Genomic DNA, 22,470 nt, shown 5'->3' on the forward strand with positions numbered 1-22,470 from the left:
CCGCCATTACACGGTGCCGGAGGGAGAGAGGGGGGTGAGGGACTTGAGGGTGAGGCTTGGGCCTGTGTCGCGCGCGCGCTCTCTAGGCGGGCCGTTGGGCTTGTGACCGTTGTTCCGGGCCTCCCCCTCCCCTCCCCCTCTCTCTCTGCCCCCCTCGGTACCGTTGGCTTGTGTTTTTTCCCCCCTTCCTTTTTCCTTCCTTCCTTCCCTTTGGGCCGGTCCAGCCTGGAACACGCCGCCCTGGCCACGCCGCCCGGCGCAGCTCCCTTCTCCCACAACTGAGCGGGCGGCTGGCCAGAATGGAGGACAAGAGCTTCACCAAGGAGCTGGACCAATGGATAGAGCAGCTCAACGAGTGCAAGCAGCTGAGCGAGAGCCAAGTGCGGAGCCTCTGTGAGAAGGTGCGTAACGTTGGGTGGGGTAAGACGGGGGGGCGGGGGCCGGATCCTACCGAAATAAAAACCGTACATGGATCTAAGAGGAGGACGGGGGGGGGAGAGAAGAAAATGACTCGGGAAAAACGTTTTGACTTTCCCTTTCCCAGTAAAACGGGTCCTGAGAAACCAAGGAGACAGTTTTGAGAAGGCTCAGAGTTCTCTTGAAAGGGCTGCCTACGGCTGTGTAAAAGTACCCTCCCCCAAAAAAGACATTTGCATATAGCATTTAGATTAAAAGCAAAGCTGACAGTCGACGAATGAAACCGGTGGAGTGTGTCAATGTCATACTTTAAACCTAGGCTTTGCCTTTCTTGGACTGTGGTTGTCTCTGCTCCCTGCGAATTTCTCTCCATCCTCATCATTCTTAGCACTGTTAAGATCTTGGTGCCTGGGGCCTGGTTTGAAATCTTGCTGTGCTCCTAGCCAAAGGGCACTTTAGAATTGTAGGTAATTCTCCGTTTGCAATTCACTCTTCCCCATGCACTCGGGAGATGGAAGTGTTGTGAAGGGTGGGGGCCACAGACAGATGACCGCAACTGTATTGTTTTTTCCAACAACAAAAAAACCACGATGCTCTCAGCACCGGATTTCCTGCAGTAAGAGCTTGCTATTGCCACTCATCACTTACACACTGACCCACAGAGTACGCATCCACAACAGCGGGTTCTGTTATAATCCAGGTATGAGCCACAGTACTGTATCACCCCAAGTAGTCAGTGGATGATGCATTGCTTGTGTGGTCACTACATTTTGAATGTATGTATCATACATTTTTTAGAGCCCAAATAGCACTACTTTGTTAAAGTGCTTTGTCACTTTGAAGAAGAAAAATGGCTTTGTGACACAGTTCTGTATATTCCTCTACCTCCAGCGATGGGGTTTTCCACACTGTTTTGCACACCTTGATCCAGAAAATTTTGGAACATTCTAGTTTCTTTGTCTGAACTACCAGTAGGTTACTTGCTTTTCCTTCCCCTCACAAGGTTGAATACAAAGAAGCCTGATTGAATTTGACTTCTTTCAGAAGTTTTGGGCCGCTTCCCTCACAGAAGGCTTCTTGAATACTATTTCATGGCTCAAGCTAGCCAATGATAATATAGAGTTAACAGTGTGATCTTATACTTACCTGCTCAATGGGAATTACTCCCAGGTAGGTGTGTATAGGATTGCAGCCTAAACAGTACAAATAATGTCTCCATTTTTCTTTTTGTTAGGAAAACAGCTGTACATGCTTTCCACATATTACAATAATGTAATGATTGCAGTGCTCTGTATTATTGGAAACAGAACTACCCCCACTTTTAAACTAAACATTCAGCATCCATTACACTTGGCATTATAGACGTAGTTGCCCAGCCATCAGGAGTGTGACTTTGAAAGCTGTGTAGTTACAGCTAACAAGGAGCCACAGTGTGCTTATTTCTTGAGTTTTATCATATCTTAGTTTATTGGTATGTCTTTTGAAATCAGAATTTTTAAAATTGCAGGGCTGAATAGGTTTCTGTAATCAGAAATATGCATAAATTAGTGCAAAAACATTGAAGAAATGGCTTCCTGAAGTCCACATTTCTAGCATATTTACCACTAAAATTTATACAAAAATGAAGGATTTGCATGATTTATGGAATTGAAATGAGATTAATATTATATAATCCAAAGTAGATCACGGAAACTTCTTAATAATGTTTGCTGCTTGCAGTAATGATAGGTCTGGAAGTGGAGTGCACCCAGGATGATAGTTTTAAGAATATTGATTTTGCTTAGCAATACAATTTTTATTGGCGTTGATAAACACATCCTAAAGTGTCAAGCAAGTGCTTTTTGAACATTGTAGGGCCTTGCATTTGTTTTAAATGGGGGTTGGGTAGGAGTTTTGGGTTTGGTTGGTTATTCTTGCAAACAGGAGATAATAGGTAGTTCCTGAACACCTGGGAAATTCCTAAACGTTATGCGAGTTGTGACTGGTGCCCATTGGAACTTGTAGGGCAGACTTCAGGGAGGCAAACAATAGGGTGGCGCCATAGCCAGTTACAGGCAGAGCCAATTAATTCTAATTTTGCCCCCATCCTCCTTCCTATTGAGTTCAACAAGGGCAACACTGAGATTAAGGAGGACATTGGCAGCTGGGGCCAGTCCCTGGACTGGTTGTAAGTAGAAGGCAGGCAGGTAGCGGCAGACTTGAGGTTGATGTGGTGGTGCCTCATCACCGTAATGGACCTGCCTGCACTTTGTTGCTGTCAGCTGCTATATTTCTCCTAATTTTGATTTAGTGTGGGTTGACCCCATAAAAATCTTAAGGCATAGGTTGCCCTAATTCCAGTTTACAGATGAGAAAGTGAGGTTGGGTGTGTGTAACTTGTTGAGAACAATGTGATGAATTCATAGCTGATTGAACAGGGGTTTGAACGTAGATCATATGAAGATGATCGACAGACACTAGATCTTCTGTTGCAGCAGTTTTTCTTTACATTTGCATGAGAAAACTGAATATATTTTGGTTTCAAATCTGATTGGTTGTTTTTTCTCATATTAGGCTAAAGAGATACTTACAAAAGAATCAAATGTTCAGGAAGTACGTTGTCCTGTTACAGTTTGTGGGGATGTCCATGGTCAATTTCATGACCTTATGGAGCTCTTTAGAATTGGCGGGAAATCACCAGACACAAACTATCTCTTCATGGGAGATTATGTTGACAGAGGCTACTACTCAGTGGAAACTGTGAGTCTTCTTGTGGCATTAAAGGTAAGGTTCTGACTCCTGTGGTTTTAGATTAAAATATGCTTAGTAAACATTTTGCAATGAGATAAGCTCCATGCCACCTGGAGTATAATGGTGATACCAGCTGATGGATCATTACAACATGTGTTTGTTCTTTATGGCTAGGTGCGCTACCCAGAACGCATTACAATTCTGAGAGGCAATCATGAAAGCAGGCAAATTACACAAGTATATGGCTTCTATGATGAATGTCTACGGAAATACGGAAATGCCAATGTTTGGAAGTATTTCACAGATCTGTTTGACTATCTTCCACTTACAGCTCTAGTTGATGGGCAGGTATGATACTATTATTTTAGTGATACTCATAAAAAAGCTTGGCTTCAGTAAACCTCAAAACCACCACCAAGAATGATGCAGATGTGTGGAGGGGAAAGGGAAATCGTGACAGCCCAGCATTCCATCCCATATGTGGGTTTGCCTTCATATTTGGTGGTAATAGTACTGCCCTATACTAATGACTTAAATTTCATGTCCTTAATTTGAATTGTTCGGTGTAAAATACATATTGTTTGCATTTTACAGATAATACTGTGAAGTGTGAAACATACTTGTGTATGGAGTTCAGAAACTCTAGTTTAAGAAATGTTGATACTTTTTGTTGACCTAGAACAAAAAAAAAAAGATTAGCCATTAAGTGAGCTACAGAACTTTTCACTGTGCAAAAAATTGATCGCTTTCTGGTGCTGTTTAAATTGGAATTTAAAATGAGTTTGGCTTGAGTATAGAAGTGCTTATGTAACAAAAGTTTTATTGGTTGAAGTGACCCTTCACTCTAGAACAGGCACCCCCAAACTGCGGCCCTCCAGATGTTTTGGCCTACAACTCCCATGATCCCTAGCTAACGACCAGTGGTCAGGGATGATGGGAATTGTAGTCCAAAACATCTGGAGGGCCGAAGTTTGGGGGCGCCTGCTCTAGAGCAAAGGAGCAATTTAAAAAGTCCTAAGATCTTGATATTCTTTATTTCCCACCTCTAGATGATGCAGATAGAAGGGGATTGTTGAAATGCTATGAAATCAACTATATTCACAGAGGCGGAAATTGTTTTTGTTACGCTTTGCTCTGTATTATGCGGGCTTAGATGTTAATGCATTTTGCCACATTTTTAGCATTGTGCTACTAAATTGATTGCTTTTGTGAAACTTGTTTGGGTTTATTGACAAACTATGGTTAACGGTGATCATGTGGGTGCTGATATACTGTGATTATTATTAACCATAGTTAATTGAATCAAGTCAGCTTCATAAACTGGCTTTTTGTTGACTTGTATCAGCAAACCATTGTTAAGATTAATTATAGCTTGTCCAGGTTTAATGCAAGCTGCGTTGAGAGCAGAAGCAAAACTTCTAAACTCCTGGCAGCTGAAGAGGAAGGGGGAGGGAGGAACCTTGAGTTTGAGGCTCACTGGAGCTTATTATTGTAACCCTAAACAATGGTTTTAGTGTTGCGTCTAAAGTGGCCCAATGAAAAACCTGTTTTAGGTAATCACACAAGCTGGTGATTTAAATCTTCGGTAGAAATTTCTGTTCTCTCCTTGTGCAAAAACTGAGAAAGAAAGCAACACACAAGGCTCATTGTCAAGTGCATGTTGCGACAGTAGCATAAGAATTGGTTATTGGTATCAGCAAATACCTCAAGAGAACGAATAATACAACCTCTTGCAAGTGCACATAATACATTTATTCTGGTTCTTATTCTTCTTCAGATATTTTGTCTCCATGGAGGTCTTTCCCCATCTATAGATACACTGGATCATATTAGAGCTCTTGATCGTCTGCAGGAAGTTCCACATGAGGTAATATAAATAAAAATGCATTGTAATTCAGAGTACAGCATACATTGAATGGCAAATATATACATTAAATATAGAATAGGGTATGGTATCATACCCTATTCATGCCTGGTGTGCTATGGTCCATGGGGCTCACGAAGAGTCGGACATGGCTAAATGACTAAACAACAACAAATAGTATCATATCTTTGAACTGAATCAGGCAAATATAATAGCTAGATAAAAGGGTTGCAACATGCAGTTGATCAGTTAATTGATTAAAAAACGTGTTGGTTGCCTTAATTAGTCTGCAGATCTTTAACCTTTTGAATTATTTTTCATTCTAGTATTTATAAAAATGGGATGCAGTCCTAGTTATGTACCTGAGAAAGTTCTGTTGACCTTTGTGGGCCTTACATCTGAGTAGACATGTATAGAATTATACAGTATGAGGCATTCCCTGTTGCATGTGTGTGTGTGGAAATGCCTTTTAAGATTTTGCAAGCTCTGATCAATCTTAAAAACCAAGTGTTTTTCTTCTACAGAACTATTTTTGTTATGTGTAAATTTAATCAGTTGATTAAAACTTGTATGAATTCAATTGGATGACTAGAAAATGAACAGACCAGAACTTCTACTTTATAGTTTACCATAATAGGGTCTGTAAGAACAAAACATCTGCACAGCTTGGGTGTATATCAAGCCCTGAATTTGTGGTATAGATACTTTGTTCGAATAATATTTTTTCAGCTCTCCCTAAATTCAAAGACCTCAGGGTGGTTGACATCTAGTTAATTAAATGAAAGCAGGTAAAAATGGAAAATTAAATTTCACAGTGTGAAATGTAGCAGTGGGGTAATATTCATATTTGCCCAGCCTGGTGTTGGAATGTCAAAAGCATTGGAGCCTGATTTGTTTCCGGGAGGAAGGCATTTCATAGTCAGGACACCACCACAGAGAAGGCCATGGACCACATATCTTCAATACTTCTTAACACAGATGTTTCCCAAATGGTTTATTGTGTGCACTCGTGGCAGTGATACATGACTCGTTCATTTGCACTGGATTTTAGTCAACACAGAATGCACTTAGATAACAACAGTTCTGTAGCAACTGGAGTTGCTCTCCTGTAACTTTACAAAGTGGCTAGTACTTTGCTGCAGCTGAAATATGCTTTAAAAGAGCAGGACTAGCTTTTTGAGGAGGTTGAGAATTTGTAGGTCTTCTCTAGAAGTTTATGCAGTTGGCACCCCCTTTCCTATAAGCACTTTGCATCAGGATTTAGCATCTGCATTCCAACATATGTAGGGAGAACAAGGATATGTGGACTGGTCCAGACCCCAGCATCTCAGGCACACCCAGCTTTTCCAAGTTAAGCAGGGAAATCTCAATGAGAATTCTAAACGTGCTTGAATAAGTGAGGATAGAAGCTCATTCAGACCTTAGTGAGGGTGGGGGGAGTAGACAGAGTCATGCAGGGACCTTGGCAGAAATGATGCCTGAATAGGGCTATTGTCTTGTATAAATTGAATTATTCTGGGCATTTGTAAATAATAATTTGTATGTCCATACATTAGTTGAAAATTGTGGTGTTAATTACTTTAGAAAGTTGAGATTATGCCTGTAACCTGGCTTTGAAAGTTTACCGCACACACTTGGTTTAGAATGTTTTACTATAATCAGTGCATAAACTTTTTGTAGCTCTGTTTTGTTTGAGCTGCAAAGTAGATCATGGCTCCTTCTGTTTGCACCACAATGACTATGTAGTTTAAAAGAGACACATACAGTACGTGCATCTACAGTGCTATATATATATATATATGAAAGGAACATTTTAAACTGGTGCTGTTGTCATGCAAAGTTTGCTAGATGAGTCAGTTCTGAAATTGTGCATAACTTTCACATTGTAAGGGTGTAGACCCTTTAACTAAAACATTTCGTTTGTGTGCTTGAAACTGGAATTATGCCTAGGTACTTTGCATGCAAGAGCTGATCTTGCAGGATCTGGCATCCCTCAGCTGTTCTTTTGGATTCTGCTTCTTTGTTTTGCTGTCATCTGGTTTCCGTTCTTCCTTTTGGGAATTGCATTAGCTTTTCTCAGTGCCTTTACTGCCTCTGGTCCTTTTAACCTAGTTTTCGAAATTACACTTTTTCTTTACCAATTTTCTCTAAACAGCAGTGTGGCTTTTCTGTTCAATTTGATCTTTTGCCAGATACACGCACATGCTTTATTTGGTATTGTTCACATACAGTGACGTTCAATTATATTTTCCTGTTTTTTCCTAGTATGCTTTTTTATAGTCATATTTTTTTCCTCCTGCTTTTAGTTTTTCTGCTCCATCTGTGTTTGTTGCTGGTGTTAACTTTTCTTTTTGGCTTGGGATGTATGTATTTTGTTTTGATGCTTTTACTTCATACACCTATTTGATTGCCAAACTCATCTGCTAAGTTTCTCATCACTTTTACAGGGGGGGTTGGGTGGGGGGGTTTCCTATTGATACTGTTCACTTCTCTGATTTTCACACTTGTTTTCTCTGAAGAGGTTTCATTTCTTTCTTAGGTGTCATTTTCAAATTCCTGAAGACTGCAACAAACAACTTTTCCTATTTATCTGTAAAAGGTTTTTATTATATAGAATATGCAATATACTTAAGAGATCCAGGAGCTAAACACTTTTAAAATTACCTTTTGCAATATTTCCCCCCTTATGTAATGGATTGTACCATTTTCTTTGAACAGGGCCCAATGTGTGATCTGTTATGGTCAGATCCAGATGATCGTGGTGGCTGGGGGATTTCTCCACGTGGTGCTGGCTATACATTTGGTCAAGATATCTCTGAAACATTTAACCATGCCAATGGGCTTACATTGGTGTCTCGTGCTCATCAGCTTGTAATGGAGGTATAATTACTCTGTTGCATCTAGCCACCTAAGGCTTAAAAATGAGAGTATGTCTTTTTTTGAAAGGTTGTATAGTCTCAGCATCTTGAATTTTTGTGCTATGTAGTAGGCACCAAAAATGTTCTGTATCTTACAAGGTGTAAATTAGTATAGTATTCATCAAGAATTATCAGGACACTATTCAGAGTAAATAAAAATGTTTACATGTGTCACAAATATATCGTTCAATTAACTTTATTTGCCTATTTGCCACTTAATCCTGTAGTATTAACGTCTCTGTGACTGATTTCAGTTTATACTAAATTAATTTTAAGGGGGCATTTCAAGTGAGCATCCTACATTTTCCAATTTGCTAGTGGATAGGGTTTGGTAATTCACCACAAGAATTATAGAGAATGTTTAAAGATGTAAAAATTGGTGTTTGCATTTGAACATAATTAGTACATTCATTGAGACAGTGCAAAGCATGTTTGCTCAGACTCTGAAATAGTTTGTTTTGTACCAGTGAAAATATATAAATCAAGGTAGGGTGAATTCCTAAGGTGGTGGGGAGGGAGAGTCAAAGATGGTCCTGCTGGGCTTGTGCCAGCACTGTGAAAGGGAGGACAAAGGAGCAGTCTTATGCTACTCCGTCCTTTTCTTTTTATTTAAACTATTGCCCTACCATTGGGACTACCGTGTTTCCCCCTTTTTAAGACACCGTCTTATTACTTTTTTTTCTCAAAAAACCACAGGGTGGCTTATTTTTGGTGGGATGTCTTACTGGTACCGGTATTTTTATTACGAGTCTGAGGGAAGGGAGGTGTGTGCGTCCCTGGTGCAGCCCTCTCTCCCCGGCCCTGGGATGTTCGCGAAGGGCTGCTCTCTCTCTCCTCCAAGGTGGGGACTCACTTAATAGCAATCTGCTACACTGGAGCTTCTTAAATCTAAACCAGTATAATGGAATCTATCTGTGTGATACAGTCCTAGCAGTAGCCTATACCTAAAGCAAGTAAGGATCTCTACCAGCCAGCTGCCCAAGACTGCAAGACTGTCTGAAGTTCCAACAACATAGCACTTTGCAGTGCTATCACTGATAGCAAAGAAGCTACCTGCTGAGAACAAAGAAGCCAGCTAAGCAGCAATTAAGATTGCTGACTTGGTAAATGGTAGCAATTGAGAAGCAATTGAGCCAGCGAGGTGAGGAAGCACGTGTTGTTAGGACCGGCAATTTAACTTTTGTGTAAAGCAGCGTTTAGCAGCTCCTTTTAGCAGCTCGCAAACAGCGAAGGAAAAAGTCCTTAATAAATAAATAAAAGTCCCCAAGGCAAGGACTGCGATCCAGACTACTTACAAATCCTTAAAGGGGCAGCTCCACAGACAACCAAGCAGCATAAGGTAGAAAGAAAACTGCAGCAGGATTTTTAAAAGGCTGCTTTATGCCCGGTAAAAGCAATGAGACAACAATCAGACACGGGAGATTCCCGTTAAGAGGAAATCAACGTGCATTGAATGGAAGGGAATTTAGGGAAAGGTGGGGGGAAGCGAGAGGTGGGCTGTGTGTGTGTGTGTGTGTGTGTGTGTGTGTGTGTGAGAGAGAGAGAGAGAGAGAGAGAGAGAGAGAGAGAGAGAGAGAGAGAGACGCAGGGGGGGGGAGAGAGACAGACGCGCGCACGGAGGTCTCTCCCTAAAAGGGAAAACAGCCTTTGCATTCTTCAATCGCCCCTCTTTTCTTCCTCGTGCCTTCATCTCCTCCCCACCCCACTTTTCTCCCCTTCACCAAGTAGAGCTTACACAGCTTGGCTAAAAAAATGCTCTCAGAAACGGGGAAGGGAAATCACAAGGCTTCGGCAGCCAGCAGCTACGGCTGTTCGGTGCATTTTTACAAGCTTTTAAAGGAAATACGTGTCTGTGGAGCGACAGCAAAATGGGGAGAGATTTTTAAGGGGGGAGTTGGCTGGCAGGAGGGGGGTTATTGCTAGTGGGTGAAGGGTCTATCAGTATGTCTTATTTTCGGGGTATGGCTTGTATCGCGCAATTGCTTAGAAATCCTGCTATGGCTTATATAATGACTACGTCTTAAAAAAGGGGAAACACGGTAATGCAAGGGAGATAGAAAGGAATAAAGTTTTCAGCTCCTGGGCTGTAGTTTAGTCCCTGGTGTTGGACTTGTCAGGGGGCTGGGAATGCATTAGATCAAAGTCTTTTGGCCCATCCCCAGCATGTCTCTTTTTCACCCCTGACCAGGGAGTTGTGGAAGTTTCAGCAATGAGGAAGGGCATCAGAGCTTGCTTTCTGCTGCCAGAGAAGGGAATTAGATGCTTCCTATGACCCCTGGAAGGGATACGGGTGGCGCTGTGGTCTAAACCACTGAGCCTAGGGCTTGCTGATCAGTAGATCGGCGGTTCGAATCCCCGCGACGGGGTGAGCTCCTGTTGTTCGGTCCCAGCTCCTGCCCACCTAGCAGTTCGAAAGCACGTCAAAGTGCAAGTAGATAAATAGGTACCGCTCAAGCGGGAAGGTAAACGGCGTTTCTGTGCGCTGCTCTGATTCGCCAGAAGCAGCTTAGTCATGCTGGCCACATGACCCGGAAGCTGTCTGTGGACAAACGCCAGCTCCCTCGGCCTATAGAGCGAGATGAGTGCCGCAACCCCAGAGTCGTCCGTGACTGGACTTAACTGTCAGGGGTACCTTTACCTTTATGACCCCTGGATCTCCCTCCTAAGGGTCATGGGGTTATTGGCCTTACGTATTTTAATCTTGTTACACCTTTTTAAGAAGAAATTGGTTGAGACTTTTCACTGAAAGCATTTTCTTTCCCCCCCTGCAGGGTTACAACTGGTGTCATGATCGGAATGTGGTCACCATTTTCAGTGCACCCAATTACTGTTATCGTTGTGGGAACCAGGCTGCTATCATGGAACTAGATGACACTTTAAAATATTCCTTGTAAGAAACATTAGCTTGTTTTAACAATTGGGGTGGGGTTGCAAGGGGTAAAATTCTCTGCCTTGTGTTAAGTGTTGGTGAATTCTATAGAGTACACCACTTTGGCAGTTTGAACTCTAAAGAATATCTCATGGGCCTAGTTTACATATCATGCTGGAAGCCTAGTTATGGTTTAGCACAAATGTGTGGATTCGCGGAGAGGAGATTGCAGCCACTTTGCTCCTTTCGAGTTGTCTTTCTGCTTTACTGAGCGGGACAAAACTTGGCTCAGCATGTTGTCAAAATCTGGGCTCTGGGATTAGCTCACCTGGACAAGCTACAAGCCATAACCCATAGGACAAACTTTGGTTACAGCTTGCGGTCAAGCTGCAGAGAGCTAAACCACAGGTTTGGGTGACATGTGAAGTTATGGCTTAGTTCAGTAACAGGCCAGGGAGGAGGAAAACTCACATTCCAAGGCTTAGTGTGATGTGTAAACTAGGCCTTAATGTTCAGAAAATGATAGCTAAAACAAGTTTTTTTGAAAGTATGTTAAAGAATACTGCATTTTGTTTTTAACATCACTCAAGTTAAATTGCTACCTTGTCTAATCAAGGAACAGGACACATTAATTTGATAATTACACCACAAAATAGTCACTTTCAGTGTAGGGACAGAATTTTAAATCATGATTAAAACAATGCTAAATGAGTCCATTTTTATTTCAGTGGAACTTTTCCTGCTCAAACCCTAATAGCGGGTGGAAGTATGGTAAATGATGACTGAAATATTGATAACCTTTGTTGCAGTTAATAAAAATACAATTTCCCTTTTTTTGATTCAATTTTGCATACCATTTAGTGAAATATGGGTAATTGTCTACCGTAGTCAAGCAAGCACAAACATTGTCCTCTTGAAATCCTAAACCCTTGGCTGAAATATTTTCAGTTTTGGCAAATCTGAATGATCTTTATTGGCTTGACATCCTGCAATAAAATAGCTTAAGAATGGAACTCGTGGAAATGAGAGTGGGGAGAGGGCAGGTATGGGATTTAATTAATAAAAATGCAACAAAGCACTTAATCAGCCTTTTCCTTTTAACAGTCTTCAATTTGATCCAGCGCCTCGCCGTGGAGAACCTCATGTTACTCGGCGTACCCCAGACTACTTCCTATAAACATCTCTTCCTCAGCCTGACCTTGATCAGTAGTAGTACACCTGGCAATTTTTGAAAAGCAACAATTTGTGATAAGTTGAGGTCTGTCTCAGCGTAAAGCCTCTTCATGGACCAAACTGTGCCATAATGAGGATGATGAGCTTTTGAGCACAACTTCAGATGGACTTCAACGCACTAATCAATCCTTTATCAGCCAGTCCAACAGCCAGTTTGCCTGCTGTAACTATAGTAATTGTTTTCTTCTGGACTATTCAAAGAGGAAAGGTAACTAACAAACTCATCTCCCTGTCATGCTTACTTGTAAATTTTAGTTGTAGTGTTTAACTGGCATGTATTAACATTTTGAAGTTTAAGAAAAATGCACAAACTAACTTCCTTCTTACGCCTATCGCCCTCTATTTTATTGACATAAGTAACTTAACTGCAGAAGAAAGTTCCTCTTGGGAGTATGTTGTCATAAGCTTTCCCTCCATTTAAGCTAGATTACTGTTCTGTGTTGATCCTACCTTTTTTCTGTATATTTGTCAAAGTGCTTGCATCTTATTTGATGTATTTCAGCAAATAAACTTGCAGATCATTACTCCAATCAGATAGGTACACTGAAATGAAATAATTTCTCTTTCTCATTCATTATAGGGGATTTATCATTTGTTGGAATACTGCTTCTTGGCATTAAATATCTGACAGCTAAACACGTAGGGCCAGGGCCACAAACATAGTATGAGACTGTTTGCACTCACTCTTCATTCCATAGTAGTATAAAGGTAATAGCTAATAGTTTTCTAGTTTATATCATTACTTCATGCTAGTTAGTATCTGCAACTAAATATTTAGAACTCACATTTTGATATGCTGCATAAGACGGTGGTTATATCCCTCATAATGAAGTAAAATGTTAATTTGTTCTGTTTATGTAAAATTATATTAGCTCAAATTCATATTCCAGATTACCTTAACAAAATGTGGGTGAACACGCTGCCTATTTTTCCTTATAGTTGGTACCTTTTATAAACTTAGTTCTTCTGCAAGTTGTAATTTCTCCTAATATTTACTCTGCCACCACAACTTGGTTTACTCCAAAATAATCACTTTAAAAGCTTCTGTAAGAATTGAATGACAATTCCATCCCACAATGTTAAGATGATTTAAGGCAACTTTATTCTTTGAGTATTATTATCCCAGTGCTGCAGATTTCATTTACAGTTCAGTTGCAGTAAGAAAAGACAAATTAATCTTGTATTGAATTAGAGGGGAGAACATGATTCTGTGAAGATTACATCTAGGCACCTTATAAAAAAAATCAACGAAGTGTAACAAGTTCTTCAGAAGATGTTGGGTGGATGGCCACTGTCTGGTCAAAATCTGCTTTTGTTGCTCCCATTTTGACAGCCACAGCAAAGCCTTGAAGCATTTCATCACATCCCAATCCTTGCATATGAAGGCCTACCACCTTAAAAACAAACAACAAATAACATGTAATTAAGGCTTTGGTTTTGTATTGGTGCTTTAATACTCAAGACATCTCATTGACTCCCCAAACCAGCTTTCTCCATCAATAAAAATAGGCTTATATTTACAGTGTTCTCCTTCTCCAATATTGCTCCATTTGCTAGTTCTGCACAAAGTAGAGCCATGTGTGGTGTCTAAATAAGTATAAACAGACTAGTTGCTCACAGAATCTTTATTCTTCCCCGTATTGCTCACCTTCTCCTGTTTAGTTGCACACACCAGTTTCATTACACACTTTGTTTTCCTTTTAGTTACAGCATGATACATTGGGAAAAAAGAAGTTGTATAGGTTTTCACATTCTCACTTCCATATGTAGTTCTAGCTTCCGCTGAAACAGACAAACAGTAAGACAAAAATAAGCATATAGCCTACATAGCTAAGGAAAAGGAACCACAAAGCACAGCAATAATTGCCTTGCTTTAAAGGCCAAAAGGGAGGCTAGACGTGTCGGAATTGCTATACTAAATTTTTTGAAAGTGTTCGACGTGTCTAAACACAGATGTTACAAAGCAAGAATGGGGAAACTGCAGCCCTCCAGCTGTTGTAGTCTGGGTGTGTGTTTCACAACACACTTTTCTACTCAGTTGCCATTCACACTTGGCTGGCATCTCCTACATTGAAACTACCTCAAGCATGCCCACATTTCAGTAGAAGTCAAGATGGACACACCTCCAGTTCTGAACAGATGAGATCTGCAAATAGCATCTCTCTGTAAGCAAATACAGTATGCAGCGGCTGGTGCAGGTTCCACCCCTCCTCCGTGTGCAGGGCATGCCCACTGGCCCCAAAAAAGATTGGTGACCCCCTCCTGTAATCAAACAGCTCCCACAATCCCTAACCACTGGCCATGCAATATCTGAAAGGCCTCAGGTTCCCCATTCTGGTTTAGAGGGCCTTGGCTGCCAATTTTGCAACTCTTAAACCTTTCATGTTTAACAGTCCCAATTTTACATACTAATTTTGTTTTTTATGCTTTGAACAAATTAAGAAAATGTCTTCTGCACTGAGGTTCAGGAGGATCAGGGGGATGAAGCATACAATTCTACAGCCAGTTTCTAAATTCTACTTAGCATCTGCAATGTGTTAATGTAGGCACAACCTTTTGTTCTTTATATAGCCTTGCCAAGCCACTGGCAGAAAATGTCCTAGAGCAAAGGATAGAATGGTATTGCATGTCACAAATGCTTAAGGTTACAGCGCCATTTCTTTTGCTCACTGAGCCATAGGAACAAGCAAGACAACAAGGCCTAAGATCCTACCTTCTGTTAGTCCCACTGTTCCAATAGGTGGGTGACTGAAGACCACAGTAGGAATGTTGGTGTAGTCAAGTTTAGAATCTTCTTTCCTGTCAAAAATCCTGTGTGCCAGTTTCCTTCCAGCAGCTATTGCAACTGTAAGAATGAAATTTAGGCATGTCAGCTGGCATAGTAGCAGGCAACTGTGTCCATTGCCACTCTCCTCCAACGGATGCATGCAGTACAGGCGCCCCCCCCCCCAATTTACATGGCGTAGGGTAGTCATGCTAAAATGTGGTATCTGCCCCAGTGCAGGTATGCTTACATATGAAGTGATCCAGTGGATGCAGCTGCATGGGGGAAGTATAGGCAGCCCCCAATTTACGCAGGGGTTACGTCCCGAGGCACTGCGAATGTTGGTGAAATCACATATAATTGAAACCCATTGAAAAAGCCTGCAAATACCCCTTTCTGTCCCCACCCTATTAGTGATGTCTTTATTACGTTTCCAGGTCAGTTCTGGGTTCAGCACAATGCACGTATACACAGTCACACATGTACTAAACACGTGTAAAAAGGGAGCTGCATGTATTTACATCTCCATTGCACTGCCCATTTATTTCTACTCTTTGCTTCCTGATTTTTAACCAGTTACTGATCCGTAAGAGGGCATCTTGCCTTATCCCACAATTGCCATGTCTACTCAAGAGCCTTCGTTGAAGAACTTTAACAAAAGGTCTCCTTGATCACCCCTATTCCCCATGCTTGTTACGCCTGAAGAACTTGTTGATATGCCTGAACAACCAGACCCAGTGATTTGTGAGTTTTTAATTTGCCAGGGATTGGGAACACTTGGTCCTCCAGACATTGCGGAACTACAAGTACCATTGTCCATGCTGGCTAGGGCCGATGGGAGCTGGAGTCCCAACAACATCTGTGAGTTTTAAATTTGCCAGGGATTGGGAACACTTGGTCCTCCAGACATTGCGGAACTACAAGTACCATTGTCCATGCTGGCTAGGGCTGATGGGAGCTGGAGTCCCAACAACAAAGGTTCCCTGTTCCTGGCCTAGAACTTCATCTCATCTCCAGAATTTGCATCAATTATTCTCCATATGACGGGGAACTAAAAAGCTTATGTATTGTTTACTTAGTGTGGCAGATCTAAAGGCAAACCTGATAGACTTCTAACAAGTCACATTGTCACACAATTCTTTAATTTTCTGCTAGTGTTTCAGAAATCAGAGATAAGGGAGATGCTAAGAGGTCACACCCAGACCTTATTGATGCAGTAGATTTACTACAATCAAAAGGCGGTAGTATTTTGTATAGCACCCAGAGAAGTTGATGAGCAGAAAAAGATCCCCAGGCAACCACTTGATTACTTCCCCATCTTCCTTCCTGTTCTCCTCTCCCACGCTATTTTTGGTGCAGTGTGCCCAGGTTTCCCCATAACATTATAGAAGCCTTTTGAGCAAATTAGCATACTAATGTTACCTGGTGTAAGAAGAGCTTTCCCACATACATCTCCAACAGCGTAGATCCCCTTTCTGCTGGTATTTTGGAGCTCATCAACAATAATATGACCCATAGAATCTACCTTAATATTCTAAAAATGGAAAGGATAGTTTAAGTCAAACATGACATTCTGGGGAAAGAGTATCCAAAACAAACAGCACTGATTCATCTCTTTATTTCTAAGCTGTGTAACTCTTCAGAAAAATTAAGGGAAGGGATGCCTTTTTATTCCCACGTAGCCTCAGCACACAAAACACACGGAACCATTTCAGAGGAGTCAGGCCTGAGCTGCGTGCTTAGTGACAGGAGCTATGTGGGATATTTTTTCCATAACATTTAAATGACATTTACTATGTTCAGAGCTTTGCATGTATTATCTCAATAATCCTATGAAAAAATGTAGGTTAGCATAAAATATTTGCTGGTGGGTGGAGGAATTGTTACTTAATATGGTGGTCTGCTCTTTTTATACGTATTTCTATTCATTCTTTTTAATACTCTAATCAGAACAGCTTTCTAGCTGAACAAAATTAGTTTTTAACTGACTAAACACTGCAGCTCCACTCATAACCACAACACGATGCCAACTATCATATAATCCAGATTCTATATGTAATGTATCAAAATCCCACATTATCTGAAAGAAATAAAATAATTCCTGCTCACCTGCTGGTCAAGATTTAGCCCCTCTGTGTTTGGCTTTCTACCAATGGCCCATAACAGACAATCAACATCCTCAATAGTTTTAAAGGTAGGTTTCTGACTTGGAGGAGAGGATGTTACATTTACCGACAGCAGTCCTGAAGGTGACTTTGTGACCGACTTGACCTGTTGAGAAACAGGAGACTTGAGGACAAAGAGCAAAATAGTACATACAATGACCATAAAGAATAGCTGCAAGGAAGGTGGATTTTAGGGCTCAACCCGATTGCCTGCTTCAAATTTGTTCTACAGTGATGTACCTCTAGTTGCGGATGGGATCCGTTCTGGAGCTCCAGTCAGATCCCGAGGTTTTCGCAACCGGAGGTGCCTGTTCTGCACACGTGCGTGGCACGGTAGAGCACTTTTGTGCATGCGCACATGGTGAAACCCAGAAAAATACTTCTGGGTTTGCTGCATGCGTATCCCGAAGGATACGTAACCAGAGATGCGCGTAAGTACAGGTACTGTATTTATTTCACAATTTCTTATAGTATCTTTTTTTAAAACCTCTTTATTAGATTTGACATGTCAAGTTATAGCCATGGCTACGTGCCTGCCACAATTCTGTAGAGAAAAACACAATTATGTTGCACCAGCACAGATACCAGCTTCCTTGGGATCTCTTAATTTCATTTGAAGAAAAACAACAAGGGCTGCAGGAATCTTTGAGAAGTCGCAGCAATGGCCAATTATGTTTTCCAGTGATCGGAGGATGAGGTTGGAGTGTCATGCATTGCTCCTGTGCTTCAAACATGCAGAATAAATTATGCAAAAGAAGTACTATGGAAAAAAGTATGCAAGATAGATTTTTTTAAAAAATGTTAAGTGCGAAACCTGCCCTAATTGTTGTTGGCCTTTTCCAGTTTTATATCAAATTTAAAATGTAAGGCCATGTGTTTTATGAACAGTGTCCAGTTTGTTTTTAGGGGAGGGAGCCCAGGCCTGTGCCACAGAGAAGTCACTTTGGTGCTGCTAATGCAGCAGAAACAATGCGAGAGGCAGCAGTTACGAGTTTCTGGTTTCTGCAGCCACAGCAGGCGCTGCAATTCTCCAGCAATTTGATTTCACCCCAGGAGGCGCTCTTCATTGTCCCCCGAGACAGACAGATGCCACCTTCAAATAATATAATTAATGCAAGCTGCAGAATTCAACCTTTCTTCATACGGAATGTGTGACTGACTGGTATCGGTACTCAGCCTTGATTTCCCAAAATGTACCAGACAAGGTGCAATAAATAGGAGCTCTGTTTTTCTACCTATGATCGGGCTACTAGCCCTATTAAAAGCAGCTATAAATACACCAATAAGAGAAGCAGCATGGGCAATGTTGAAGAAAAAGGAGGGTGGGGGAGTATTTTGTTACATGTTTCCTACTTCCTCTCATTAAGTATAATACCACTCATGGAAGAAATTAAAGCACAGTTCCTCAAACTGGTGCTTAATAAAAGGTATTAATCCGTTAAAACAAACAACAGCAAGACAAGATGGGAACATCCCTGCATACTTTGCCCCGATAGGAGATAGAATCATTCAGCCCCACAAAAACAATAAAAATGCACATTTTTTTATATTTTTAAATTAGATTTATACACCGCCCTTCATCACAGGATCTCAGGGTGCTACACAAGATAAAATACAAAGGAAAAACACAAGTAAATAGTTAAAACGAAAATAATAAAACAATACCCCCCCTAAATATAGGCACACAGAGATGATGAAAATGATACAGTACATAGATAATACCTGGGAATGTTTCCAGACTTCTACACCACCATTTTCCAGCTCCTGAGTACAGTTTGAGCTGATCAATGAATCAAAGTTTCTCAGCACCTGCCCAGGAAGAAAATTAAATAAGTCTGTGCAGACACATAGCATATCCACATAACTCATTCAAGAGAGCAAGTTTAGCAGTTACATCTTTTTCTGAATGCTTGTAATTTCCATATCACTGCATTTTTATAAGAAATTCCCGTAAACCGCTTTGAGGTCCACGTGAAAAACAATATACAGTGGGACCTCGACTTACGAATTTAATCCGTTCCGAATGCACACTCGTAGGTCGAAAACTTCGTAAGTCGAGTTTCCCATCGGAAACACAGTTTCCCATAGGGGAATGCATTGGAAACAGAAAAATCCGTAAGTCGAGAAAACCGCATCTAGAAACTCGTAAGTCGAGGAAACTGCATCTAGCCGCAAACAGGTTTTCCGTTCGGATGTCGGAAAAATCGTAGGCACGTGGCCACTTTTTCCGCTCGTAACTCGAAAACATCGGATGTCAAATAGCTCGTAAGTCGAGGTCCCACTGTATAAATACATTTAATAAATAGTAGTGGCTAACACCAGGCTGTAAACCTAGCAAGGGCAACTGACAAAACCACAGTTCTCTAAGCCTCTCCACCCCAAACCCTCAACATGTGGATAATAACACTGGCCTACTTTACAGAGGTGTTGTACTGTACAGATTATTGAAGACATAATGTGAATTGAACATTCAGCAACATTATATAAACACTTAAGCATTATTTTTTCCTTGTTTTATTGCACTCAGGCTTTTGCCCAGAAGGAACCTGGGCAAAGGTTTGCTGCTTTTCAGATTACAATGCAGGTCAATTTCACAAGAAATGAGAAGGGGTGTGGTACATTAATTGATTGATCAATCCATCCATATCAGTTAAAACCTCTTCCCCAACTTAAAATAATGCACTTATATATATATTTGTATGCCACCTTTCCATAGTTCAAACCATGCTCAAGGTGGCTTCCAACATTCTAAAATTACATAATTGTGAACAATGAAAGTAGTAATAAACAATAAATAAAACATCAAAAATACAGGTGAAACTCGGAAAATTAGAATATTGTCAAAAAGTGCATTTATTTCAGTAATGCAACTTACTATTTTTTATTTTTATTTTTACAAATGCTTTCTTTTGGAAATTCCACAGTAATAAAACAAATAGTTACAATAATACAAAAATAAACATTGCTATTACATTTCATTAATTACAGTCCATTTATAATTGACCCGCCTAACAACAAATAATTACAATTACAACAAATAAAGGCTTGACATATCTTGCTTTGCATGTCATGCATCTATCTCATATATTGGTTTCACCTTTTAAGTTTCATTACTGAAATAAATGCACTTTTCGACAATATTCTAATTTTCAGAGTTTCACCTGTATACAATCAAATTAAACAATTTCCACATAAATCATAGTAAGATCTAAAATAAAGATACAAAAATCAATACTGATAGCAACAACCCCCCTCAACAAAACATACTAAATAATGCCCCAGCCCAAGAGTCTTAGCTTTTGTGGCTGGAGTCAGTCCGGGCTCCAGATCAGGTGGGAAAAGGCCTGCAAGGCAGGGAGCAGGCCTTCCAGAACTCACAGCCAAGATGGTTTCTGGCCTGGATCTGGATTATTGGGAATTCCTCTTCCTCATCCCCTAAGACAACTGTGAATTAAAAGCACTTGCAGCTCTCCACTTTACACAGCACGGACACCGGAAGAGCATGGCAGCCTGACTGCAATGGGAAAGTGCATCCTAGCTAGCGGACTACAGAGGCCGCACCTGTGGCCTGGACACAGCAACAGCTAGAAAACTCAAGTAACAGGGTCCCATTAGCCAGTGCTAAGAGATACCACGTCTTGCAGCAGACAGATCCTGGATGTCTCATAGCAATGGCAAGAGAAGGTTTGCATGCAGCCGGCTGCCAGGGATTTAAGTAAGGGTCTTGCTTGCAGCTTTGGAGAACCAAAGTAGCTCCTTGGGAGAGGAGAAAAGCTAGAGAGGTTCCACTCAGCTGGCAAATCAGAGTCTAGCTTCTTGCAGAGGTTTTCAACCTTTTTGAGTCCACGGCTCCCTTGACCAACTACATTTTTTCTGCGGCACCCCCTGGCCAGCCCCAGAGGCACCATTCGCCTAGGGAGCTTGTAGCCAGTGCTGCTGCAACAACCAGCTGGGCAAGCTTTTGGAGGCAGAGATGCGAGAGGGTGCTAGAGGAGGGGGGGAAGGAAAGAGAGACAGAGGCCAGTGTTGCCCACGGCACCCCTGACTACCATTCAAGCACACTGCACACTGGTTGAAAACCACTGGCATCTTGGAATGAATCATCCTTTGACTCACTTTTAGATGGCTTTTTACTCAGAGTTCTGGGCACAGTCTTCCTGTGTGTCCATCGTGCCGGATGAGTGTTTCCTTGCCCAGCTAAATCAATCCAAGGAATTAAAAGCGTGCACAACAGAACCCCAGCCTTGCTTTTTATTGCATTAGCCAATATAGAGCAAAGCAGTCAGGACAAGGAAAAAGGGAGTGTGCCTTACCTCACCATAACGTATCAGTAAGGACGTCTTGGAACCCAGGGCTGAAAGAATGCCAGCTATCTCCACAGCTATGTATCCGGCACCGACCACAAGACTGCGCCTGAAAGAATAATGGGTTTTCAGCCATATCACACACACACTCTACGAAGTTCCTGTTGGAAATATATTCTACTGCACCCTGAACTATGCTTTGCCTGAGTGCCTCGTACGGAGGCAGTAAGGATCTTCACTCAGCACACAGTTAAAACTATGGAAGCTGCTACTCAAAATGTAGTCATCCATTTAAAAAGGTAAAGGGACCCCTGACCATTGGGTCTAGTCGCGGACGACTCTGGGGTTGTGGCGCTCATCTCGCTTTACTGGCCGAGGGAGCAGACGTTTGTCCGCAGAGTTTTTCCGGGTTATGTGGTCAGCATGATTTGACTAAGCCACTTGTGGCGAAACCAGAGCAGCACACAGAAACGCCATTTACCTTCCCGCCAGAGTGGTACCTATTTATCTACTTGCACTTTGACATGCTTTCGAACTGCTAGGTTGGCAGGAGCTGGGACCAAGCAACCAAGCAAAGGAGGCTTTGTCATGCTGGCCACATAACCTGGAAGCTGTATACGCCGGCTCCCTTGGCCAATGGAGCGAGATGAGCGCCGCAACCCCAGAGTTGGTCATGACTAGACCTAATGGTCAGGGGTCCTTTAAGGTGCTACTGGAAGGAATATTTTTATTTTGTTCAGGTGCTATATGGGGCATCTTTAGCAATTCTGCAACTTGCAACAGTAAATACAGCACTATGAGGGAACTCGCTAGCCTTTTTCCTGCACTTAGATATTTACAGTATAGACATTTGAGGGATGTACTTGAGCCCCACCTCACCCCGCCTATCGCACAGTAACCCACAGGCAGCATGCTCCATTTCTCAAATAATCTCCATTATGATGTGGAAACTGAGAACAGGTTCACCCTGGATTGGCAACTTACTTGGGCAGCTCTTCAAGGTCAAAAAAACCATCACTAGTAATTCCCAAACTGGCCCCTGCAAAGCAATGAGACACTACCCTGAATATCAAAGTCCACTTATGTATAAATAGATCTTAGCTATGCAAATATTCAACTTTTCTTACAGCTCATTCAATAATGCAGACCCGCTTCATACAATGCAATTCAATACCGCAAGCAGGAAAAACAGGCTTCTCCTAAACT

At 41.5% G+C, this 22,470-nt stretch overlaps 2 protein-coding genes across 2 annotated transcripts in view; one reads left to right on the top strand and one right to left on the bottom strand.

Annotated features, from left to right (window-relative positions):
• PPP2CB (protein phosphatase 2 catalytic subunit beta) lies at positions 1 to 12,561 on the top strand. Its single transcript, XM_035140702.2, has 7 exons — positions 1 to 401; positions 2,971 to 3,180; positions 3,322 to 3,495; positions 4,925 to 5,014; positions 7,730 to 7,891; positions 10,701 to 10,819; positions 11,903 to 12,561. Exons 1-7 carry the CDS (start codon positions 300 to 302, stop codon positions 11,973 to 11,975), a joined length of 930 nt encoding a protein of 309 aa, XP_034996593.1. The 5' UTR covers positions 1 to 299; the 3' UTR covers positions 11,976 to 12,561.
• The window catches only part of GSR (glutathione-disulfide reductase), a 19,063-nt gene continuing 8,630 nt past the window's right edge, over positions 12,038 to 22,470 (bottom strand). Inside the window, exons 6-13 of the mRNA XM_035140701.2 lie at positions 22,249 to 22,303; positions 21,274 to 21,373; positions 18,683 to 18,769; positions 16,905 to 17,066; positions 16,218 to 16,329; positions 14,745 to 14,876; positions 13,680 to 13,813; positions 12,038 to 13,425 (exon numbers count right to left, since the gene is read on the bottom strand). Coding sequence (XP_034996592.2) covers positions 13,276 to 13,425; positions 13,680 to 13,813; positions 14,745 to 14,876; positions 16,218 to 16,329; positions 16,905 to 17,066; positions 18,683 to 18,769; positions 21,274 to 21,373; positions 22,249 to 22,303 — 932 coding nt within the window. The 3' untranslated portion in view covers positions 12,038 to 13,275. The remainder of the gene's footprint in view (positions 13,426 to 13,679; positions 13,814 to 14,744; positions 14,877 to 16,217; positions 16,330 to 16,904; positions 17,067 to 18,682; positions 18,770 to 21,273; positions 21,374 to 22,248; positions 22,304 to 22,470) is intronic.

The sequence above is a fragment of the Zootoca vivipara genome, chromosome 16, assembly GCF_963506605.1.
Source record: "Zootoca vivipara chromosome 16, rZooViv1.1, whole genome shotgun sequence".
NCBI lineage: Eukaryota > Metazoa > Chordata > Lepidosauria > Squamata > Lacertidae > Zootoca > Zootoca vivipara.